This window comes from Phascolarctos cinereus, unplaced genomic scaffold (assembly GCF_003287225.1).
Source record: "Phascolarctos cinereus isolate Bilbo 61053 unplaced genomic scaffold, phaCin_HiC Scaffold_5;HRSCAF=322, whole genome shotgun sequence".
Lineage (NCBI taxonomy): Eukaryota > Metazoa > Chordata > Mammalia > Diprotodontia > Phascolarctidae > Phascolarctos > Phascolarctos cinereus.
In genome coordinates this window covers 259297056-259316661 of record NW_027555958.1, presented here as the reverse complement: position 1 = coordinate 259316661, position 19606 = coordinate 259297056, and the positions used below count along the sequence as shown (strand labels likewise).

The window sequence follows — 19606 nt, the reverse complement described above, 5'->3', positions numbered from 1 at the left end:
ATCCCATGATGCAGGCTCCCTTGCTGTACCTCCCACAGAACATTGCCTCCTGACTCCAAGCACATTCATTATATGTCCCCCATGAATGGAATGTTCTCCCTTGTTATGTCTCCCTTCTAGCTATCCTGGCTTCCTTCAAGTCCCAGCTAAAATCTCACCTTCAACAAAAAGCTTTTCTGAATCCAATTTAAAGCTAGGACCTTTCCACTAGTGATGGCTTCCAATTTATCCCATATATAATGTGTTTCTACATCAGACCTTCACAACTTGGCAGTAGGTAGTGGCCAAAATTAAAATAGCTAAATTTCTTCAGGCAGCAGATAGGTTTCTAGTGGCTCATTTTCCAAATAAAGGTATAATTAATGATTTAAACTACTAAATCTCAATACATATCAATTACTTACACTTATTAAGATTTTTATTTATCATGAAATCACATTAATGTTAAAAAATTACTTTGCTAAATGCTACAAGTTTTAATACATTTTTCAGGTTTTCTTACTGTTTACATTTAGTTAATGGGACATATAACAATTCTTGTTAGCAATCAGTTTATTGTACTCGGAATCATGTTTGAAATCTATTTCTTAGTAGCCACCTCATTTTCTGAGTTTACTTTCTTGGAAAACCATTGTTCCCCACTAAAATTTTTCAACAATTCTGATGCTTTAATTTGTTTTTCATTGGTGCCCAATTTGCTTAAGTCAGAATGTTGTGATTCAAAATGGCGACAAAGATTGTATTCCTTAGAAAACCTATTAATTCTTGGCAAACAAGGCACGATATTTTGTCTCCTGTGCATGTAAACAAGTATCCATTTGTCCACTCCAGATTAAACAGTCTGTATTCTGATTCAATCTTCCATTTCTTTTTATCACACATTTTACAAAGTCACCCCAAAAACTTTAATGTTAGAACCAAAAAAAATCTCCACAGGAACTGCTCACATACAAAGAAATACTGAACTGAGTATCTAACATTGGAGAGAGCTCCCAACACTCACATAACTAGGAGGGCAGCCATGCAGCAAGGGAGGGAAGAAGCCCTCGGTTTATTGCCTCTCATTGCATAGCAGATGTCAGCTATGTTGGAGTATAGCTGCACTCACTTTGTCCCTGTTCAACAATGGTTAACAACCAAAAACACAGCAAAAACATGACTCTCATGCCTCTCAGACTAGAGACAAACCTGTTGTCACAGGACAAACAGGACAGAGTGTGCCACTGCAACCCCCTGCCAAGTTACATGATGGGCACAGTTAAGTGGGGCATGGAAAAAGCACTTGCCATATACTTTCTGTTACATCCTCTACATTTTTCACAGGCTGCCCAAAATCCTTTGGCAGGCCTGAAGCAGCCTGCAGGCCATATGTTGTGCAGGCCTGTTCTACATAGTTACTGCATAGTTACTGGACTATAAATTCTTTCAGAACAGAGACTGTCTTTTGCATTCCTTTGTATTCCTAGGGCTTAGTCCAATGCCTGGCACATAGTTGGTTAGTTGCTGTCCTTCATGCTCAAAGAGGACCCAAATGACATCACGATGTCAAGGGTCAAGTTACAGTATGACCAACTGTAGTTCATCTGAGCCTAGAAGACTCTACCACTGGTTGGGCACCAGTAATCCATATGAACATTTAGAGTGGAGATGTCTCTAAATTTATGCATCTCAGGTTTCTTTTGTGCTACAATAATTCTGCTTTGCTTATAGAGCACCATGCCTTCTTTGGTGCAGGAATGCCACACAGGCTAGTCCTATACCAGTGTCTCCCGTGTTCCACAATCAATTCCAAAGTTCGTCAGAGACCCTGAAAGTGTTCTTCCTCTGAACTCTGTGTGAGTACTTCCCTTGTGTGAGTTCTCTGTAAAATAGCCTTTTAGGCAAAAAACACATTTGGAATTTAAATGTGGCCAGCCCAACAGAATTCTGCTCTCTACAACAGAGTGTGAATTCTTGACAGTTAAGCTTGAGAAAGGATCTAGATGTCCAGTACCTTATCTTGCTAGGTTAACAAAGGCTTTCTAACTAAATAAACTTCAGAATGAATCTCCATTTAAGGGTCCAAGAATCCTGTGCCTAGCCTAGGGCTTAGCCAATCAAATGGGCTTAATAGAAACTTAGGCTTCATTAAGAAAGGCAGTGTATCTATGACTACAGAGGCAACAGTCTGTGAGATAAAATATCTCAATTAAAGTTTTCAAATACAAGCTGGCTAACTACTAGTTGAATAAATTATAAGGGGGAATTCTAGTTCAGCTAATTGTTGAGCTAGATGGCTTTTGAGGTCTCTTAACAAAGATGGGGTGATTGTACAATTTAAACATAGATTCTGTAGTCTTCAAGGGTCACCTCAAATTAAATCTCCTCAGTGAAGAATTTTCCAATTACTGTAGCATACATTTATTACTCACATCTTTGAACTCTGAGAACACTTACAGTCAGTACCAGAGAGTTTAATACTTAAGAATACTTCAATTTAGGGGCAGCTAGGGGCACCAGAGTGTATAGGAACTGGGGTATTTTTCCTTTGATCAAAAATATTAATTTACTGAGTACCAAATATGTGCAAGGCACTATATAATGTGTTGTGGGGGAGCAAGGAAGAGGCAGATGCTTACAGTTAGCACCAGAGAGTTTAACACTTAAGAATACTTTAATTTAGGGGCAGCTAGGTGGCACAGTGGATAGAGCACCAGCCCCGGATTCAGGAGGACCTGAGTTCAAATCCGACCTCAGACACATAATACTTACTAACTGTGTGACTCGGCAAGTCATTTAACCCCATTGCCTAGCCAAAAAAAAAACAAGAATACTCAAATTTCACTTGTGTACATATTTTATGTTTTCACTGTTTCCTCTCACATAGCTCCTAGCATAATATTAAACAAGTAACAGGTACCCAGTAAGAATTAATGATTAACTGATTTGTGTTTTTGGTAATATCTGTAATTTTATGAAGTGTAGCAATATGCCTATGAAGAACTTCCCCTACCAATATAGATCATCACCTTCTTTGTAACATATGTGTCAGAGGCAAGACCTGAGGATGGGTCTTCTTAACACTAAGATCTGTTTTCTATCCACTACAGTATGCTGCCTAATAACCAAAAAATTGTAACTATGTATCCATACTGACGAAATGATAAATAATTATCACCATGGCACAACGGACACTGGATTTAGGTCATGTCGAGTTAATGTAATGGCCCTGTACAAATAGGGAAGAAGCTAGGGAATGGGATAAGAATAATAAATCTGATTTCACTGTCATAGAGAACTCACATGTAAGGAAACTTGTCTTCTAATGCAAGTCAGCACTTTCTCTGCAACTTAGAGATACTTAGAGCTTTGAACATAGCACCAAAAGTTAAAACATGCAAAGGTTCACAGAGACAGGGTAAGAGTCTAGAGTTGGGAACTGAAGCCAGGTCTTCTTGAACTTAGGTCTGCATGTCTTAGAGGTCAGTTTTTTATCCACTTTGCTATGATGGCTATCTATAAAAATGCACAAGATGAAATTCTCAGGGGAAAAAAAAAGCAAAACATAACATTTAGAAGACTTACAGACGCAGCTCTTCTGCAGTTAACATCACGATCAAACACTGTAACAATTACCAAAGCACTGGGGAGAGAAAAAAAAATCCATTATTCTAAAATAAATTTACAAAATAACACAAAGTATTAACCAGAGTGTATAGGAACTGGGGTACTTTTCCTTTGATCAAAAATATTAATTTACTGAGTACCAAATATATGCAAGGCACTATATAATGTGTTGTGGGGGAGCAAGGAAGAGGCAGACATTCTCAAAGGAGAGATAAATACTTAATGACTGACTAATGCAAATATATAAATAACCATATGATAAGTATCACATGGGTGTCAGAGTCAACTACTAGCTCAAAGGAGAGAGAAAGATGATATCCAGTATGACCAGAGGTTTCACTAAGGAGGTGACAACTAAGCTAAATTAGCAGAAATACAGGACATTCCCAGGAAAGGTGATGGCATAAGTTGGAGGTATGAAAACATAGTGCATACTGTAACGATAATGACCCACGGCAGTCTGTCTACAGAAAAAGATAATACATAGTAGCAATGGGTAGTTGGTAGGTACAGATTTCTTCCTTGGAGGTTTATAGGAGGATAAGTATTTAAAATTTCACATATCAGGAAATAACTATTTTGTAGATATAACAAAATTTATATAATAATGTACGGATACAGAAATCTGAGAGCAAATCATCTTTCAAACACAAGGGCAAATGAGCTTTTCTGGAATTTGTACCAATACAGAGTTCAAAGACATTCAAAAACAATATCCACAAAGACATATTTTGAAGAAAGTGTTTTATCTTATCAGTCATCTTCATATATACATATATATGTATGCATATATATGTACTTCATACATATATATATACACATCAATATTTTACACTCCAACAGAGCCCACCAATATTTTCTGAAAACAAAGTAGCAAATTCCTCATGTACATAGGCTTTTATTTACTCTGTTTTATATGCTTCTTAAACCTTCAAGTGGTTATATATTTGTAACAAATAATTTTTAAATGTTGCATTATAATACTTTAGCATTAATGGAATGCCAAATTTTTATTACTTGACTCAAACATTTATCAAATGCAAAGTATAACCAAGCACCTCACTAAAAGCCAGAGATACAGATCTTTCTCTCAAAAAGTTCACAATCTAGTTAAAAAAAAAAGATATATGGACAAATACCAACGACACAAAAAGGATGTATGAGAAAAAAATCCCTATCAATCAGAGCTGTCCACAAGTGGAAAAATCAAGCAAAAGCTAGATGACCAGGTAGATATTAGACTAAATAATCTCTGAGACCCCTTCAAAATCTGAGAAGCTCTGACTGTAAGATAAGAAGAGTAAGCATGTATCACATGCCTACCATGTATTAACACCTACTAACAACCACTTACTTAACATTTTAAATACCTACTGTGTGCCAGATACAAGCACCAAGAATACAAAGGAACATAAAAACAGTCCTTATTCTCCAAGAACTCATAGTAATACAGGAAACAACACGCAAACAACTATGTAGAAACAAGCTATATACGGCAAATTGGAAATAAACAACATAGGGAAGATACTAGAATTGAGAAGTATCAGGAAAAATTTCCTGTAGAATGTAGGATTTTAGGTGGGACTTGAAAAAAGGCAGGGCCATAGGATTTAGAGGTCGTGAAGGAAAACATGCTATGCATGGGAGATAACTGGTGAAAATGCAGAGTGGGGGGGGTACAGTGTCTTCTTTGAGAACAACAAAAAAGCCTGTGTCACTGGATCACAGTATTCATGATAGGGTTTAAATTATAGGAAGATTGGAAGGGAAGGTGGGGAAAAGGGAAGCTCGCTACAATCAGGAATGAGGGGCTCTGTTCAAAGAATGGATTTTTATCTCTGATCTTGGAAATGATAGGAAGCCACTGAAGTTTATTGAGTACGGAGACATTGTCTAATCTGCACTTTAGGAAGACCAGTTTGACAACAAAAAAGAAGATGGATTGGAGTGAGGAAAGACTTCTGGCAGTGAGACCAAGAAGCAAACTACAGCAACATTCCAGCTGAGACAGACTGGATAAGAGACTGAGAGAAAAAGAAGTGGAAGTATTTATTGTAGATGACTTTCTCAAGGAGTTTAGCCACAAAATACTGAAGAGATATGAGACACAAGTTATAAAGTATAGATGGATCAAGTGAGAGTTTTTGAGAATGAAGAGAGAATGGCATGTTTGCATGCAGTAGACAGAGACTGAATATAAGTGAAAGAGAGGATAAGAAAGGGGGCAAATTGCTAGAGGAGATGGAATAGAAGGCCATCTCTTCAAGTGAGACAAGATTGAAGCTAGAAATAATAACAGAAGCTAGAAATAATAACAGAAGGCATCTGTCAATCAGGCAAAAACAATATATTAAGCACCTACTATGGGTCAAAGCACTGGGGATACGAAAGGAGTAAACTGACAGTCCCTGCCTTCAGAGAGTTCACATTCTAATGGAGCAGACAAAAAAATACACAAATAGGTACAAAAAAGGTACAAACAAGAAAAATGGGAATAATTAATGCAGAGAAGGCACTAGAATTAAGAAAAGTTGGGAAAAGTTTCCTGTGAGACAGAGATGAGGAGAGAGCATTCCAGACATGGAAGACTGCCAATGGAAATGCCTAGAGCCAAGAGATAGACTGTCTTGTTTGTAGAATAGTAAGAAGGCCCATATCACTAGATTATGTCATGGGGAATAAGGTTTAAGAAGATTAGAAAAACAGAAGGGGGCTAGGTTATAAAGGGCTTTTAATGCCAGAGGATTTCATATTTGATACTGGAAGATATAGAGAGCCACTGGAATTTATGGAGTAGGGGGTCACATGAACATTTAGTTCATTCAGGTGCACTTTGGTGCCTGAATGGAGGATGTTGAGTGGGGAGAGCCTTGAAGCAAGGAGACCCACCACCATACTACTGCAATACTCAACCAATCAATCAATCAGTAAAGATATATTAAGCATCTATTTATGTGCCAGACACAATGCTAAGCACCAGGGATAGAAAAAAGAGACAAAAGACACTTCCTGCCTTCACTAATGTACAACCTAAGTGGGAGAGACAACAGGTAAATAAATATTTACCAAACAAGCTATTTGCAGAACAAAAAGGAAATCCAGCTCAGACACTTGACACTTAATAGCTGTTTGACCCAGGACAAGTCACTTAACCCCAACTGTTTCACCAACAAATAAATGAATGAATGAATGAATATAAATAAACAAACAAATGAATGAATGAATAAAATAAATAGGAAATAATTAAGAGAGAAAAGGCACTGGAATTAAGATGGATTGAGGAAGCCTCCCTGTAGAAGGTGGGATTTTAGCTGGGACTTAAAGGAAGCCAGAGAGGTCAGTAGTTGGAGCAGAGGAGGGAGAGTGTCAAGCATGAGGGACAGCCACAGAAAATGTCCAAAGCCAAGAGATAGGCTGTTCATGGAACAGTCAGTAAGCCAATGTTATTGGACTTAAGAGCATGTCATGGGGAATAAGCTGTAAGAAGTCTAGAAAGATAGAAAGAGACTAGGTTATAAAGGGCTGTGAAAGCCAAATGAAGTATTTGATCTTGGAGGCAAGAGGAAGCCACTGGAGTTTAATGAATAGCAGGACGTCATAACTGGACCTGTGTCTTAGTTCTTAGACCTTAGGAAAATCACTTTAGTGGTTGAATGGCAGATGCACTGAAGTGGAGAGAGACTTGAGCCCAGCAGGCTTCTTGTAATAATCCAGGCATGAGGCGATGAAGGTCTGCACTAGAATGGTGGCAGTGTCAGACAAGAGAAGGGGATGTATTTGAGAGATGTTGCAAAGGTCTTGGTAAGAGACTGGATATGGGAGGTAAGAAATAGTAAGGAATCCAGGATGACTCCTAGGTTATGAGGCTCAAGGACTAGGCAGATGGTGTAACTGTCTACAGTAATAGGAAGTTGGGAGAGAAGGATGACTGGGAGGAGGGGGGAAGATAATGAATTCTGTTTTGGATATGTTGAATTTAAAATGTCTACAGGATAGTTTGAGATGCCTGAAAAGCAACTGCAGATGGAAAACTTGAGGTCAGCAAAGAAGGTGGAACAGCACAGCTGGATTTGAGAATTGTCAGTATTGGGATAGTACTTAAAACCTTGGAAACTGATAAGCTCATCAAGTGAAAAAGTAAACAGGGAAGATGGTACAGAACAGAACTCTGTGGAAAACCTATATTTAGAGGGTATGGTCTGCATGATGATTCAGATAGGGAGACTTGCAGAGAGAGTAAACAGATGGAGAACCAAGAGAGTCACATCCTGAAAATCTACAGAGAAAAGACTATCAGGAAAAAGATGATCAAGCATCAAAGACTGAAGAGAAGCCAAAGAGAATGAGGATTAAGAAAAAGGCAATAGATTTAGCAATTAAGAGATGATTGTTAACTTTAGAGAGAATAGCTTTGGTGGAATGACGATGTCTGAACATGGATTTTAAGGGGTTAAGAAAAGATTGAGAGGAAACTGGAGGCACCTAATGTAGATGAACTTTTTGAAGAGTTTTGAGACAAAGGTGGAACAATTAGCGGGGATGAAAAGATCAAGTGAGGGTATTTTGAGGATAAAGAAGAAATGGGCATGTTTGTAAGCAGCTGGGGAAAGAGTCAGTAGCCAGGGAGAGACTGAAGATAAGTGACAGAATAGGGATGATGGAGAAATCTGTTAGACAAGACTAAATAGGATCACTTGATCAGTCTGAAGTATTAGCCTTGGTAAAGAGTAAGGTCACCTCATCGTGTGAGTCAGGGGTAAAGGAGGTAATAGTGGCAGAAAGCATAAGTAATATGAGATGGGGAAGAGGGAGAAGATGGAGCTCAAGGTGAATGGTTTTGATTTGGGGGGGTGGGAACTTCAAGTTCTCAGCTGAGAAGGTGGGGGACTGAGAGCCATGGGAGGGATGAGGAAGGATCAAAAGGTTTGGAAGAGCTGTTATGTAGAGTGGGAGAGTAAGCTGATGAAGGAGGTGTAGTAGGATTGCCTAGCAAGAGTGAGGGCTCAGTTGAGATTACACAACATAAATGTGAAGTGGATCCAGTAGAAGGTTATGTGATTTTCTCCACCTTAATTCAACAACATCTATATAGGAGTGAAGGTGGCAGATGGTGAAAGTGATCTAAGACTTAGCAGGGTGCAATCAGCAAACTGATAAGTGGACTAGGAACTCAAGAGGACAGCTGAATTGGTTCACCAAGGAGTCTAGATGGGGAAAAGAGGAAAGAGTGGGTAATGGAGGGGAAATGGCCTAGGAAAAATGACCTGGGAAAGAATTCATAGATTGAGGGATTAGAGGTCATAGTATAGAAGAAGAGTAGGGATTAGTAAATGAAAGGAGAGAAAGGGGTGAAATGCCAACAGATTATGGTCAAGACAAGGATTTTGGAATTCTTCAACATGGAGCTGGTAAGATACCAGCTTTGGTATCTTTGTGGGTGATGGCAAGATGACCATCTTTGCGTATATCTGAGGTGGGATGGAGGAATAGGTTGAGGGAAGTAAGAAGTTAGGGTACCTTAACTATACCATCAGGAGGGAACCAGGTTTCAATGACTGCCAGAAGGAAAAAGGAGTGGAAAAGGAAAAGATTTAAGATGAAGGGAAATTTGTTGCTCATGGAACAGGCATTCCAGAGAGTACAGTGGAAGGGTTGGATAGTATTTGGTTGGAACTTTGGGGTGGGGTGGGTAGGTTGAGAGAGATGGGAAAGAGCAATCAGGAGGTGAGGGATGGGGGATGGGGTTTGGATGATAACCTACAGGCTTCAGAATCACTGAGATATGTACTATATGGCTGGGTATGACAATGTTCACCATTGAATGGAAGAAGCACTCCTCTTCCTAAAGGAGGTTGAAGATCAGGCTGGACACAAGTACAGTACAAGATGCAAGGCATATAGATAATCAGATGGAAGTCCCTGTTTCACCACTCTTTATTCTAAGGTTGGAGATTAGGTAGGAATTAACACAGTAGGAAAAAGAAATCTAACCTGCATAAGTTTGGATAGCCTGAGATCAAAGGGAAGGTTGTTCCTCTGCACTAGAGGTTCTCCATATCCTAGCTGGGAGATCAGACTGGGAGTAGGAGTGGTTTCAAGCTTATAGAAATAGAAGTGGTCTCACTCCCTGCCAGTAGGGGACACACAAAGTAAGAGATGTAAGGTAAGAAGTCACCTTGATAGTATGAGATAAGGAAGAACAGGGAAGGAAGAGAAGAGGGAGAACTGAACAGAGGGAGGAAGAGAAAAAGATGACAGAGCTCTCAGTCAGTAAATTGCCTCAATATTTTTTATAAAATATTAGGCAAGGTTCTCAGGGGAGTGTGTAGTTAGGGGGATATTATATGGCATATTTGAGGAGGGATGAAAATGTCTGGAAGAGCTGCTAAAGCTAATTAAGGAGGAGTAAATGGGTTGTCTTCAAGCCAAGTTAAGGATTTATATCATAAATTTTAATAGACTCAGTCAACATGATTCCGTGATTTTCTCTAGCTTTGTTCAACAGCACATATGTAGGAGTGAAGGCAGCACATGGTTAGGAGTCACACAAGGCTGGAGCTAAGAAAGGCAAATTTTTCTATTGGATAAAGGAACAAAAGACTCAAGAGAAGAGGACAGGGCAGAATTTGATTGGTTCACCAAAGGATAAAGAGAGGGAAATGAGGAGAGGTAGTGATAGTAGTGAGGTAGTGATAGTCTGGGAAGGACTGAAGGGTTGAAGTATGAGAGATCATGTTATGGAGGAAGAACAACATTTGGTTTTGATAAGCAGAGAGAGAAGTGGAAAGCCAACAGATTTTAATCAGATAAGGGAATTTTAGAGCTCATGAGCATGGAAAAGGGGCATTGTGAGTAGTTAAATGACCAAATGTATGAATACTTTGTGTGCGGCTGAGGTGGGGTAGAGTAGAACATGGCAAACAAATATAATGTTGAGGAACCTTGAGATCAGAGTGAGAGAGTAGACTGAAATCTCCTAGTACATGGTCAGGATCTGAGAAAGAGAGAGTCAGCCAAGAAATTAATCCACTGTGGAAAGAAGAGAAGTGTCCTGAAGGTTGGTAGATAGCAACTATCAGAATTTTGACTGGATGGTAGATATAAATTAAGTGAATCTCAAAAGAAAAGAGGTGTCAGGCACTGTGCTAAGTACTTTACAAAAATTATCTCATTTTATCCTCACAACAACCCTTGAAGGTAGCAATATTATTATCCTCATTTTTCAGATGAGGAAACTAAAGCAGAAAGATATTAAGTGACTTGCCCAGAGTTGCACATTTAGTAAATATCAAAGGCCGGATATGAACTTGTGACTTCCTAACTCAAGGCCCAGTGCTTTATCCACTGCTATATCTAGCTGCAATAAATACAAAAGGCAAAGTACTTCATTCTCCAATTCATGCCTTCCCAAATACCTAACCACTTCCTCTCCCCTCTCTCTCCAAGGGAATTAATACCAAGATGCATAAATCTGTTATCTATAAATTGATCTTCTGAAGTATCCAACCCATAATACTTACAATCCCAACTCTACTGCAAGACTTTTGTCTTGAGAACAAGGACTGCTATAAATATTTTGGTGTATATGGGAACTTTCTTCTTATCAATGGCCTCCTTGGGATGACCTTAGAGATTGCCTTGTTTCCCAAACAGATGTACTCATTTAGGGCTTCTTTGGCTTCTCAGGCTGCACACATTTTGTATTTGTATTTCTCTGACTTCCTCAGCATGCTCCACCCCTCCCCCAAAACTCATAATTATAAAACCCCATCATCATCTTATAAGATCAAATCAGTCTCAGTATCCATACCATATCAGTACCTTCCTTCCCTCTAATTGGAGGGTGGAGCCATGAAGTCCTCAACTTCCATTTAAGGAGGGAAGAAAGAACAGACATCTCCACAACTCATTTTGCACCTGTTCATTTGAACTTGTTTGGCTCCTCAAGCTGAACTCATTTTGGATTTCTTCCACCATGTAGGGAACGTCTTCCTGCACCTCCACCCTACTTTTCAGCTTTCTTTTGTGTGCATTCAATTACAAGTGCTTTGAGGGCAGGGATGATAGTTTTATTTCTATCTACCCTTGCCTCTTTGCTGTTCCTTGAACAAGATGCTTCATCTCTCAACTTCAAGCATTTTTACTGGCTGTCAGACAGGCCTGGAGCACCCTCCCTTCTCACACTGTCTCCCTGGCTTCCCTGACTTCCTTTAAGTCTCAGCTAAAATCTTACCTTCTACAAGAAGTCATTCTTAATCTCTCCTAAATCTAGTACTTTCTTATTTATCACATACGCAACTTGTTTGTATATAGTTGTTTGCATGTTATGAGCTCCTCCCAGTCAGGGACTGTTTTCTGCCTTTCTTCGAATGCTTAGAGCTTAGCACAATGCATTACACATGGGTGCTTAATAAAAGTTTATGACTATTATTATTAGTGACTATTCCTTGGGGTATAAGCCCAGTAATGAAATCTCTTTCTTAATTTCTTTTATTAGTCTCTTTATCTGCATAATTCCAAATTGCTTTGCAAAATAGTGATACCAATTCATAGCTCCACCAACAATGCATTACTATGCCTATTATCCCACAACTCCTGCAACATTGATCATTGTCACTGTCATCTTTGCCAATTGCAGAGTGTATAGCTGGGACTCTTAGGTGACCAGAAAGCTGCAACAGGGAAGCAAGGAACCAGGTGTCATGTCCTAGGGGACATCTGGGGGACAGAGGTGTCTCCTTTTAGGGAAAGTTAATCCAAGTCACAGGGGCAGCTAGAAGGTGCTTAGTAAGGAGACTGCCAGGCCTGGAGTGAGGATAACTCATCTTGCTGAGTTCAGATCTGGCCTCAGACACTTACCAGCTGTGTGACCCTGAACAAGTCACTTAACCCTGTTTGCCTCCATTTCCTCATCTGTAAAATGACCTGGAGAAGGAAAAAGAAAACTACCCTTGTATTTCTGCCAAGAAAACCCCAAATAGGGTGATGAAGAGCTGGACATAAAACACCTGAACAACAATCCAAGTCTCAGGAGGAAAGGAAGAGAAGTGGGACTAACCAGATTAGGGAGAGACTTGAGGCAGAGAGATCAACCAGCAAGTCCATGCTTTATGCCAGGCATAAAGTGATAAGAAACTGTACCAGGGTGGTGGAAGTGTTAGAAGAGAGGTGTATTCCTGGACGAAACACAGGACTAGTACTCAGTAGGTCTGTTTCTAGCTTAAACTCTCAAACTGATATTTCATATTCATGTAAAACTTCAAGATTTCTGTAAGAAAAGTCCAACAGAAACAATTCATTACAAAGCTATGAACATCTATATGTATAAATATATAGAAAGTATTAGAAAAGGACTCAAAATATAAGTTAGAGATCAACTAGAAATTAACTTCACTTTGAAAATTAAGAGTAGAGGGTTTTTTTGTTGATTTTAGCATAGAGATGATATGTGAACTCATCCTCAAAAATATACTGTCCAAACTACTTGATCTAAGTCAGTTTTATGTTTAAATCTACTTTTGTCAAATGTTTATTATTTTATCTCTATTTTACTAAATGCTAAAGTAGTAAGGTTCCAAGTTTTGCCATATTAAAAAAAAAATAGCCATTACCCAGATGGAGAGTTTTATCCTAATTCTGGATCTATATACCTATTAATTCCAAGCCAGCTAAGAGGAAGATTAACCTGTGTTTCCATGTAAAACAATGGCTGGTCTCCAAAGCTGTTTATTTTAAGAATAAATATGGGCATAAACTTAAATTTTATATTTTAGAACAAAATAGATTTGTTACTAGAAATTTAGAAATGGTACTAAATCAACAGATTTAGGCACACAGCTGTCTAAAAAAAATAGCTTTTTTATTATCATCAAATTCAATCATACTGAATTATATCTAAACGCACAATGCTGTATAAAGACTAACAAATCTCAAAATTTTGGTTATATGTCAGTATGTCAACTTTAGTGGTGTTTTTTCAACAATATATTTCTACTTATAATTTTACTATGAAAAGTTTAAAAACCTAACCTGTAAATGAGTCATTCATTTTCACTCTGCATTTGAAAGGAGGGAACATTAACAGCGATACTACAAACAAGACAAGAAACCAACCTCTGCATAAGCTGAAACGTGTTTAAGGCTTAGACTCTGCTTTCACTAAAGAGATTTATGTGATACTTCACCAGGATTTCCTAACACAGAGGAACAGTCTGTGTTAAAGTGAAGCGAAGGTACACGTCTTGACTTGTTAGAAACTCACTTCATCTGATTTTTGTAAGAACTACACTGGCTATGTTGCCACACACTCATTTCTTATTCAGTTTTTATAATATTTTTCAATTCTAAAAATGCTAAATACATTATTCCAAGATTTTAAAAAAATTCCAAATCACAGTACACTTGTTCTATCACTTCCCTCAACAATTTATAATTCATTCAACATTTTCATAACTTATCAACCACTTGGAAAAAACTACAGGAAAAAAATGTTATAAGACTTATTTACAACTTCAATCATGTTTTCTACGATTTAAACACTACTGTGAAAAGGAAAAAAATCATCAAATATATGTTTACAAAATTAAAACAGATTAAAATTACAGCTCTCACATGTCATACACACACTGTGATAAAATTAAAATCATTTGGAGTACACACAAAATATTGTGGCTTTGGTTCTTTAGGTCAATAAATACCTATTAAATTTCCATGTAAAGAACAACCTTTATATTTTCATTCATGGAAGCTGTAATATAAAGAAACAGAGAATAAGATGTAGCTCTGAGCAATACTTCATATTTTCTTATTCTTCAGGACAATCTTGCCCTGAAGAAAGAAGTGTCAGCTGAACCAGTATCCATGTCATTCTTTTCTTCTCACCACAAATACGCACCACCCCAGGGAAGGTGAAGTTACATGCACTCCCACAACTGCATGTACTGCTTGAACAAGGAGCTAGGCTAACAATGAGTAAAATAGGAGAGTCGGCATTCACCTTTCAGTAGGAGGGGCAGATACCAAAGCAGAGTCATTCACCAAGCACTTACTTCATGATGCATACAGTGAAGTCAAAATGAACTAAGATTACAAAACAGTTTCAGGTGATGAAATCTATTTATCAAGTAACAACTATAGCATTATTTAGCAATAACCATTTAGAAAAGTGCATTTTTCTCTGGCATAATGCAAATGGTTTGGGACTACTCTCACAATATCTTTTTTTTTCAGTAATTCACAACTGCTCCCCACAAATATATTTAAACTTTAAATGTCTCATTGTTTCTATATTAAACCCCACTTTCACTTTCAAGACAATCACATTTCTTTCTCAGTCAGTACATTCATTTTTCCATCTACCTTCTTCTACTGGGTAGTGGGCAAAAAAAATGGTCTTAAACCAAGCATAACTAAACTTTAAGAATTGTATCAATTCATCGAATGTACTTCAAAAGGATCTTATATTTAGTAGTAAACATCTATAGTCGTTTTATAGAAGAGAGTTCACTTAGAGTCCTTTAGCAAAATCTTTGGAAGCAACTGAAATCCCTGGGCAATTGAATACTGAAATCTAAATTAACTCCTTATAAAAAAACAACAACAACACTAGGCAAGTCTGAAGAATGTAAATTAGTTTATTGGTGTTTATGTAAGAACAAATATTTTTAAACTTCAGATAGCCAAAAGCTACCTCATATTCTCTTTCAGTAAATTATTTCAAATTGCTTTTTGCCACTTTATTATTAGCTTCTACTTGGATTTTATCAGCTGTTTTCTTCTCATTTTGTGAACAAAATTTAAGTCTTAATTTTGTGGGGGGGGAGGTTTGAGAGACTGTAAATATTGCAAAGTTTAGGAAAGAAGAATTACACTTAACAGAATTTTGTCATTTATCACCATATTTAGTGCATCTAAAAGATTGTAGTTAAAAATTTATGACCCATTATAAACAAAGAGGATTTTCCTTTGAAAGATGTATCCAATTTGATGATCAAAAGGTACATGCCGACACCATCCTCTAAGGTTTATAATAAATTTATGTGTATTTTTATTTAATTCACACTAATTGTATTAATTGATTTAAAATTACTCATTTGCAAAGATTTGTCCCCATCACTGTACCTAGCCAACAAAATGTGGGCTTTGAAGTCTAGAAAAATGTGGGAGAATTGCCTCCTTAAGAAACCTGCTAAACAAGACTAGAAAAAAAATGCCCTTTGACAAAGGGCATTTGTAGTGGTTCATGAAATAGGAACAAAAATTAAATGTCCAAAGACACTTCAAAGTAAAACATATCTGTGAAGCAGAACTTACACATGTAACAAAGATTTCTAATATTATTTGCATTAACTAGGAAATACTGATACCAAGCCTCAGTGTATAGACAAAAACTGAATTTACCAGCATTTTGAGAGGCTGATAATTTCACTATAAAAAATAAGTAAACTCAGTAATGAGAGGCAATGTTGTATAGAAAATAGAGTGACAGTCAAGAAAACCTGGGTTCAACTGGCTATGCGACTATGATCAAGTACCTTGCCCTCTCAGTGGCCCAAGAAACTAACTCTCTAAGACTGTAATTTATAGTTACTAGAATTTCCAAAGAAGATATTCCCTAGGGATGAAATTTTGGTTCAGACCAACAAACCTCACTGTGTCCCTCCCCACCCCACTCAATAATAAGTAATAAAGTAGGAATGCTCGCAAAAAGTCAAAAAAGTTTAATACCTATATACATCAAAGGACTGAAAGTATAATTAGTTTTTATATAACACAGTCTTATGTCTCCATTACAGCAACATCATTATTCTGTTCCTGAAGATCTCATGTATTTCTAGAAACTATCAAGGCAATTGAATTCTGTTTACTCCCTACATCTTTATGCTTTTTTCCTTGACTAAACAGAGAAACCTGTAAATGCTGTTTCTTAAATGCAAAATGTGTCAGTGACAGGTCAAGAATTTCAGTTCTCAAATTATAAACTGCCTATGCAGGGTGTGACAGAATAAGCTTAGGAATACTACTCCACCCAAGTACCACAATGTAACCTGAAGGGATTTCTAGCTTACTTGAGAACATGGTGTAGATTAAAATGGTTAATTCTATAAAAGACAGTGGTGGTGCACCAGGTAGGAATCCACAACTGAATAAACCCACAATTCACTATGATTTAGGTAGCCCATACTCTGGATAATGTAAGAAACAAATAAAACAACAGGATAAAAGGTAGCAAAAGTCACAAAAAAATCTTAAATTCAATGCTACACTATGCTGAATTTCAAACCCCTGACAACTAGGAAAAACATTACAGAAAAAAAATAATAAAATTGTATTCAGTCTCTACTATAGTAGCACTTCCTGAACTAAGAAATGTTAGTTTCTTAAAATTAACTTTATATTGAAAGGAATGAAATTCCTTGTGACCTATGTCAGCGAAAAACAAAATCCTTTTCCAAACAACAAAAGGAGTACAATTAATTCTATAAGGATCAAATAAGATAAGATTTTTAAAGCACTTAGCACAGGACCTGGAACATGGCAGGTTAATAAAAAGTTTATTCCATCCATCCATCTATAAGCAGGGAAGTAATCAAGTCATTATGAAAAACAATTTGGAATTATGCCACCAAAAATTACTAAACTGTGTAATGTACTTTGACCTAGTTATAAGACCAGCTCAGTACTCCAAAGAGATAAACGAAAGAAAAAGCCTTATAGGTAAATATGGAGGGAAGGAAAGAAGGAGGTGGGGAGAGTGTGTATGAGAGAGAGAGAGAGAGAGAGAGAGAGAGAGAGAGAGAGAGAGAGAGAGAGAGAGAGTTCTTTTTTGTAGTAACAAATAACTAGAAACTAAAGGAGTACCTAGCAACTGGAGAATAACTAAACAAATTATGGCTTAGGAATGTACTTTGTCATAGGAAATGATGAAAAAGGTTTCAAAGAAAGCTGACTTCTATGAAATGATATAAAGTGAATTGAGCTGAAAAAGGAAAACATTCATACTATACCAACAACACTTTACCAAAAAACCAGAAAGATGTGAGAGCTCTAATCAATGTAATGACCATTCCAGAGGACAGACAATGCTATTCATCTCTTGAATAGGAAGTAATGGACTAAAAATACAGAATGAGGCACACATTTTTGGCCATAGCTAATGTGGGAATTTATTTTCCTTGACTACAATGCAAATTTGCTACAAAGCATTTGTTTTTCTTCTTTTTTCCCAAGAGGAGTAAAGTGGTGGAAAGGAACAAAAATAAATGCTTATCATTTGAAAAATAAAATATATTTAAGGAAATAAATAAAAGCTGGTAAGTTTGTTCCATAAAGTATAAACTTAGGAAGTGTGAATTTTATGAAAAGATCATGAAAGTATTCAAAATGACAACCTTGGGGGAATGCTTTATCAGTGTTTTAAAAAAATTTATTTTTGTTTAGACCTGTAACTTCATTAATGTATGGAGCTCCCTCTAGGGAAATTCACTCTCCAAATATAATATGTACATAAATAAAACAAAGTATTTTGAGGAGAGAGAGAATACTAACAGCCCCAGAAATATACATTCAACAGCCGCAAATGAGCAATAACAGATGACCAGAATCAAAAGCAAGGAAAAAGTGACTTTTTTATATTTGCTAAAACAGAAATTTTATTCTTGAAAAAGAACTGAATGAAAACTTCATATTTTCATCTGAAGTTACTGAAGGATAATGGTCAGAGTCAGAAAGTTACAGGCCCACAGGCTATCTAAAAGGAATACAATGGAGTTAGTACTTTAGAATCTTAGTATCTTTACCAAGAAAACCTCAAGTGGGGTCACGAAGAATTGGGCACAACTGAAAACCATTAAATAATAACAACAAGGACTAAACGACAACAAAAGAGTTAGGACTTCTCTTAACCCTAATCAGAGAATAGAATCCCCATAATGATCGTTGCCCATGAGACATCCCAGGGAGCACTGCTTCCCCTCATTCAGGTACCCTTTCACCTATAACTGCTTAATGTATAGGACTTTCCAGAGAGTACTGTTTCATCTTCATTTAACACTGGCCTATCTGTGGCTTCTGCATTCACCTCAGGATTGTTAGGGATTTAATTTTGCCCAACTGTGCCCTCAGACTTTGCTCCTTCCTCATACCCAAACCAGTCTATTTGACTGGTCCTCCTCATCTTGAGTCTTTTCAGGGTGCCCTATATCAGACACAGACCTCAAGTTTCTGGCTTTAGTCTTTACCCAAGGGCCTTTTCCAGTACTCAGGAAGTCATTCTCAGACCAGATCCACTTCAGATTACCAGTGCCTACAAGGCCCTATCCAGAGTCCATCAGGTTACACCTTCACCTATTCCCACTAATGGTAAAGTGAGTCTCCTGAGCATCACAAGACTCAACATTACCAGCTGTTGAAAGGTTTGGACATCAAGAGAGGGTTCCTCTCTCATTGGACTTCTTTCATGACTGATATCTGCCTAAACTCATCTTCAATGGTTAACATTCTTCAATTTTGTCATATTTCCATCATTCTAGAGATTCTCAATACCTGGCCATGCCTGTACAAACTGAATTCCCTGCCCCACACTTTCCATATTCCTATATCCCTCAACCTGACTTTCAACTCTCCAATGTCCCATTCCAGACCTACAAACCATTTCACTGTGCTCTCTAGAATGACTAACCCTCTCATTTTCTGCATTCTGGCATTATCATCCAACCACTCTCCACAAAGTTACCAATGACCTCTATGAAGAAAAAACTTTGGACCTTGAGAAAGGCCAAATGGCATTTTCTCAAGCAGCAGCATCTCGCTTAGCTTCTCTGCAGCCTCTGACACTGTGGATCATTCTCTTCTTGATACTCTCTTCTCTCTAGGTTTTCATGACATTGTTCTCTCCTTGTTCTCTTCCTACCTGTCAACTGTCTAACCATACCTTCTCAAACTGCTTTACTGAATCTTCATCCAATCTATTACTGCTAACTTTGTGGTGAGGGGAGAGGCT

General features: G+C 37.5%; 1 protein-coding gene across 4 annotated transcripts in view; it reads right to left on the bottom strand.

Moving 5' to 3' along the window:
• Positions 1-19606, bottom strand: part of TBCD (tubulin folding cofactor D) — a 502517-nt gene that overhangs the window by 271639 nt on the left and 211272 nt on the right. For all 4 annotated transcript variants that reach the window (XM_078155768.1, XM_078155769.1, XM_020987528.2 and 1 more), the window contains exon 16: positions 3565-3622. In XM_078155768.1, coding sequence (XP_078011894.1) covers positions 3565-3622 — 58 coding nt within the window. The remainder of the gene's footprint in view (positions 1-3564; positions 3623-19606) is intronic.